General features: G+C 39.8%; 1 protein-coding gene across 1 annotated transcript; it reads left to right on the forward strand.

Moving 5' to 3' along the window:
- Positions 1–1,604: 1,604 nt before the first annotated feature.
- On the forward strand, positions 1,605–4,438 carry LOC306777901 (uncharacterized protein; the record flags this gene model as incomplete). The annotated part of the gene is made up of 10 exons (XM_079269208.1): positions 1,605–1,680; positions 2,372–2,485; positions 2,598–2,776; positions 2,867–2,982; positions 3,109–3,159; positions 3,242–3,352; positions 3,444–3,591; positions 3,682–3,826; positions 3,986–4,025; positions 4,170–4,438. Exons 1-10 carry the CDS (start codon positions 1,633–1,635, stop codon positions 4,436–4,438), a joined length of 1,221 nt encoding a protein of 406 aa, XP_079125334.1. The 5' UTR covers positions 1,605–1,632.
- Positions 4,439–6,230: the final 1,792 nt, after the last annotated feature.

Consider the following 6,230-nt stretch of genomic DNA (forward strand, 5'->3'; position numbering starts at 1 on the left):
CGACTTCATTAAACCTTTGCAAATGTGAATTTGAAAACCATCCCATTGACTCACTCAAGTCATTTTTGTTCCGTGTGAATGCTCCTAGTTTAATGTTTCAGAGAGTCCAGTGGCTCAGTGAGGGTTGGTAATAATGATCATAACAAGGCTTAAAGTTGAAAGAAACACTGCTGCAGGATGTTGAGAAATACTTCAGGCACACCCTTGTTTGTGTATAGATGTTGATGACACAGATGTACCATAACTGTCTCGTTATCAAAATGGCTTGTCTCATTACATAACAACCTTTAATTGCACCATAACATACAAATACAACAACAAAGAATCTATAAATAACAGCCAAATAACAGAGTTGAAGAGTTTGTATGGCGAAAAGACGTCATAAAGTCAGATAAGTATGTAAAAAATATATATTTACAGCATGTTTTTTTAGTTACTTTATTTTTAAAGTTACTTTTTAGTTACTTTGTAAAAAAAGTTACTTTGATTTGATTTGGCATGCAAACAGAAAGCATCATCTGCAAAGGTTGCTTCTGCAAATGCTGGATATGAAAAGATAATCTTTTTAGGTTCAATTTGTTCATGACTGAGTCAACAGGTATGTGTGTGTGTGTGTGTGTCTGTGTGTATGTGTGTGTGTGTGTGTGTTTTCTATATGTCAGGTCAGTCAAAGTAATAGTCTTCCTCTAATCTTGAGCTTTACAATTACCTTCAATTGATAACTGCTCAAAGAAATCTAATTGTGTGACGTATGATGGCCATCATGACTGCCTTGTTCTCATCTGTACAGACCTGAAAGTAAAGAAAGTCCACAGTTCAGCTTTCCTTTATGTCCAAACAAGTCAAACAACTGATGTATGTCAATATCTCCTCTTTTTTTTTACAGCCATAATATCCTGTCAGGGGGGTGAAATGTAAGGATGACGTTTTCTTGTCGGTTTTATGGCTCCGTGCTACCACAATGTGGTCAAACAGTATATTGCAACTGAATGATTGTGTCTGTTTGGGAACTCTTTTATGATTCTTGGGTCTCACCTTATTTCAGCCTGCAAACACACACACACACACGCACGCACGCACGCACGCACGCACACACACACACACACACACACACACACACACACACACACACACACAGTATCTTTATTGGAAACACATTTATACACAACAAGGATCTCATTCATACATTCTTATTCCCTTCCTCCTCGGCTCTCTGTCTGAGAGGCCAGGTCCAGAACTAGCGGGTTCCCCAGAGGAAATACGAGAAGACCAGGTGTGACGTGAGGCAGGTGGGGGACCTGAAAGTCTCGCATTCATTGGCTGATAGTCTGGTTGGGAGCCTCTCCTGCGTCATTGGTGATGTAGAATGAGGGGCATTCCCAAAGATGTTTTCCCACCACTATACCTCTGCTGAATGTGGAGCAGCTGCAAAATAGTGACTCGTCCCTGAGAGATGCACTGCTTATTGAACCATATGGAGCAGTACGTGTTTATTGCTTTCCTCTGGTAGCCTCTGAGGATGTTTAGTTTTTTTGGTATCAGCTGTCTTTATATGTTATTTTACATCCTTTTTCAGTGTTACGGTGTCCGTGTAGGGAGGCAGAGGGGTAACATCCTCCTTAGAGAAGGACCATGAACAGTTTTCCGATGGAGGCTTGTCTCTCTGCTTCTCTGCTCATGGTAAGTCTGACCTTCAAGCAATTTCCTTTTACAGATCTTTTAAACGTTGACTCTCTAGTCCCAGATCATCATCATATTAAGTGGTGGAAAGTAACTAAGAACATCTTCTCATGCACGGTACTTCATCACAATATTGAGATACTTGTACTTTACTTGCATTTTTGGTTTGTTCATGATATGATGCATTGGTCAGAGCACAACATCTGGTCATTGAGTAATTTCTTGAAGTATTATTTTTCTTACAAAATAAAAGTGAATCTGCCAGTGCTGGAAGAATATATTAATTCGTTTTCAATTTATAAACTTGTTTCAAGTGTAATTCTAGTTCAGCAACCTGCTTTCTTCTTTCTTCTTACAGACACCGTTTTCAAACTGCAATGACAACAAGGTCCATCAGAACCCAGTTATATATATATATATATATATATATATATATATATATATATATATATATATATATATATATATATATATATATATATACAATAAAAACACCACTAAATAACCTAGTTTTCATAAAAACAAGTACTTTCAATTTAATATTTTGCTGGTAATGTTCCTCTCTTTTTTAACTTCAGTAAACTTACTTTGAATGAAGAACTTTTTGTGTGTGTAGTATTACCACTTCTCCTTTGGTAAAAGCTCTGAATATTTCTACCACTGCTGACATTTTAAATGTGTGTTTCCTCAGGTTTGGTGCGTGCTGGTGCACTCCGAGCCCAGCTGCCATCAGACAGAGTTCTTACACACCAACGGCACCTGTGTTCCATGCCCTGTATGTGGACCAGCAGAACAGCTCTCAGAGGTAACACACACTACACATGACAATGACGGCACCATTTCTCTCCCCTTTCTCCCCCCCTTCTTTTACCAGCCATGCTACTTGACTCCAAGTCGATATTGCACTTCATTCTCAGGACTGTGGTTTTGGAGATGGCGGTGAAGGTGTCTGCATTCTGTGTGGAGAAGGCAAGTTCAGCGCAGACACAGGGGTTGCTCCCTGCATGCGATGCATCCAGTGCAATCTGCTGAACCGCCTGAAGGAGACAGCGTGCTCGCCCACCAGAGATGCCCAGTGTGGTCGCTGCCTCTCAGGGTGAGTTACACCTGCAGGACCAGCCTAAACACCAGTCACCTGATAAGTGCCGGCATTTGTTTTCGTGTATGAATGTGGTTGTGTGCGCAGGTATTATGAACTCAGGAGCATGACTGGGGAAGTGGAGCTGCCCTGTGTGCCTTGTTACAGACGTGACACAGTCCATAAAGAGTGTTTGCTGTTGAGAGCTCACGGCCCTAAAGGAGGTAAAAACTACAGATAAACCATAAAGACTGAATGATGATGTTAATACGCTCGTATAAATAGTTTTAATGACGGCTGATTTTCCAGAGAACTTGTCAATGAAAGTTATAACTGTTGTTCTCTGGCAGACAGCGGGGTCACTGCGGCCGGGGGGAATCTCAAAGAACCTAAAGAGAAGAGTGAGGAACCCTTCGGATTTTCTCAAACCGCTTTTTCATTTGGTCTCTTTTGACTTGTGTGATTGTTTTCTGTTTAATCAAGGAGTAAAAGAAGAAGCGTTTTCGATGGTCCTGATTGGTTCAGCAACAGCTTCCGCAGTTTTCCTCATTGCCCTGCTGCTTTGGGCCGTCCTTCTGGCTGCTGAGAGATTCAGTGAGTCAGATACATGATGAATTGGCGTCTCTTCCTCCTTAGTTTGCTTAACAACTACATTTTGATCATACACACTTGTTGCAATATTCAGAGCAGGTTCCTGAGTACTGTCCTGGGCCTGAAGGACGATTGTCTGTGGATGACCTTCAGTACACACCTTTGTCCGGCGCCACGGAGAGAGCAGCCGAACAATCCGAAGCCCCTTCACGGACCTTTATTCCTGCTCAAGATCAGCTCAGGTGCACTGCAAATACATGCTGCTTGATCACTCATTCAATTGACCTCTTTCAGGCTCAACGTGATTATTGATATTAATTTCATCCCTGCAGGGGCCTGAACTCACTGAGCCATGACAATGAGGTGCATCCTACTTCTATTGTGATTAATGTCTCCACCAACATGAAGCCCTCCGGTCAGAAAGAGGAGAACATCACGTGGGAGGAAAAGCAAAGACGCTGCTCTTCCATGGAGGAGGTAAAGTGGTTTAACTTATTAAGAGTCAAGGTGCCATTATGGTACAATTATGTGAGAGGGGTGTTGCTTCGTTTCATTCCAACTCTTTCAGGACTAACCCATTATGTTGAATGTATTTAGCTTTTATAAAAATTGTCTTCTTTTCTATGTCAATATCAGATGGAGCAAAAACTTCAGACAATATGGGAAGTAGCTCAAGGTATGTTCGTAAATAATAATAGTAATATAATAATAATAATGATGATGATGATGATGATAAATGTTTTGTCCTGTGTCCTGTAGTTCAGTTGTTGGCACTCATCTCTGAAGTCCATGTTGATGATTCTGTTCTGACTCCGTCCAGGTCAGAGTATCGAGATGCTGGACTATGACTCAGTCCAGGACTTGTCCCTGCTGCTGGACTCTGCTGACAACAGGAACGTGTTGAGGAGGCTGGGGCGGTCTTTAGGTGTCCCGCCTCAGGTCAACGCTCATCTCCAAGGCTTCCAGGACCTCTTTCGGTACCTGCGCACCTCCACCTACACACTGCTGCCCCAGCTGGCCCAGGCTGCTGCTCTCCTGCCTAATCCTCAAGTTGTTGCTATGATACACAGAGCTGTGGTGAACAAGTGACCACTTAAGACCCCAAGGATCTGTTGCTATGACTTCAGCCGTTTGCAGCATTTCTTAATTAATTTTGAGTGGAAATACTGCTCAAGAAAGGGACACTTAAAGAACGGCCATTTATTTCACATAGCATGCTATTGTTGTTCTTAATTTGCATAGATAATTACGACCATCTGAATAAAATCCTTGTTTCTAATACATGTTACATGAGTTATGAGGTTGAATGGTGAGAAGAAGTCATTATTTGGGCCTTCGGAGTCACAGGCTGTATAACACAATAACGAGGCCATTGTAGCTGAACCCGATGCGGTGTTGCTTCCCGTTTACCATGTAAAATAGATGAGAGGCCCTCTGGCTAAAGCATGTGAGACAGACCAGGACAGAGGATACAGTGTTCACGACAACAGAAAGAACATAGAGCCCTGAGAAAATATGCTTTTCTCTCATTGGGAGAATCATTTTCCAGCTGTATTTTTCCTCGATCTCTCTGCAGATTCTTCAGCACACTCAATCTGGTAAGGTTTACATTTTTTTCCCATCACGATTTTTCTCAAAAGCAAATGATGAACACGCTTTCAGTAAAGTTGACTCTCTTGCCTGAGACCTGTTTCCTTTTACTCTAAAAACTCTGTGAATCTCAGAAGTCGAATGAAAAAAAATGTCATGTGCTGAAAATACTTTATTTGTTTGACTAAACCGTTTTGTAGCATGCGTCGTTTCTGAATTGAGTCCAAAACTGAATTGCTGGTGTGGTCATTATCTCTTGTGGATAAGTTTAATTAAATGAATCAGCATGCAACAACGCCCACATGAACGCTAGAGGCCGCTATATAGCGAATGTGGCCTGTAGTTTACTAGCAACCGCTTAGATCGTCTATTAGAAAGATAATCTACTACAAATCACAAATAATGGTAAACCGTGCTGCTTGCAAGACGTTTAGTTCATGTTCAAAATGCTGCAGCCTCTCATGCAACGCTATTCTCTTGCAAGTGGACGTGGAAGAGCTCACATCAGGGTTGAAGTTTTTACTGTCATCACTTGAGCTCATGAAAATGTTTTATCTTATTTTTAGTGTCACATTCTTTCTTCACATACAAACAAAAATAATTAAAATATATTGGGTTCAAATTTGTTTCTTCTTAACAGTGAGAAACTGACATTGAAATCCTGTTTATTCTGTATTTAAATAATAGGGAATTGCCTTTGATAAGGATTTAAAATAAACATTCTAAATATAATTTATCTGCAGCTGAAAAATATCTGAAATCTATGGAAACCCAAAATAAATAAAAATATCACGACATCAAGTTTTTAATTTACAAAAAAACAAAATACAAGAAGAAAAAAAAAGAGAAATGATGAGATAGAAAGTCGAAATTGTAAAAATACTTTAACACAACAGTCATAGAAGCAGCTCTTTGGCTTAGGTTACCCTACATTTGACATATAAATGGATTGTGAGTACATTGAAGACGACTTTAAACGTGGCTTTACGACACATGAAATACTTAAATTGCTTGCTGTTTCACATGGGATTGTACAAAACAAATGCACCCTTAAAAGGATTTTCAGCAAGAAGCAGCTCTGGAGTAGAAAAAATAAAACCGACTTTCTATCTCATCATTTATTTTTTGTAAACTCGTGATTTTTATTTTTTTTGTAGTGATTTTTATTATTTAATTTTTTAGTAGTGATATATCTATATATATTTTTTGTAGCGATTTAATTGAATTACATTTTTTTTGTGATTTTATTTTATTTTTTTGCCTCCGGAAATGGGCTTCCAGAGAAAACTTT

The sequence above is a fragment of the Melanostigma gelatinosum genome (assembly GCF_949748355.1).
Source record: "Melanostigma gelatinosum genome assembly, chromosome: 5".
In the NCBI taxonomy this organism is placed as follows: Eukaryota; Metazoa; Chordata; class Actinopteri; order Perciformes; family Zoarcidae; genus Melanostigma; species Melanostigma gelatinosum.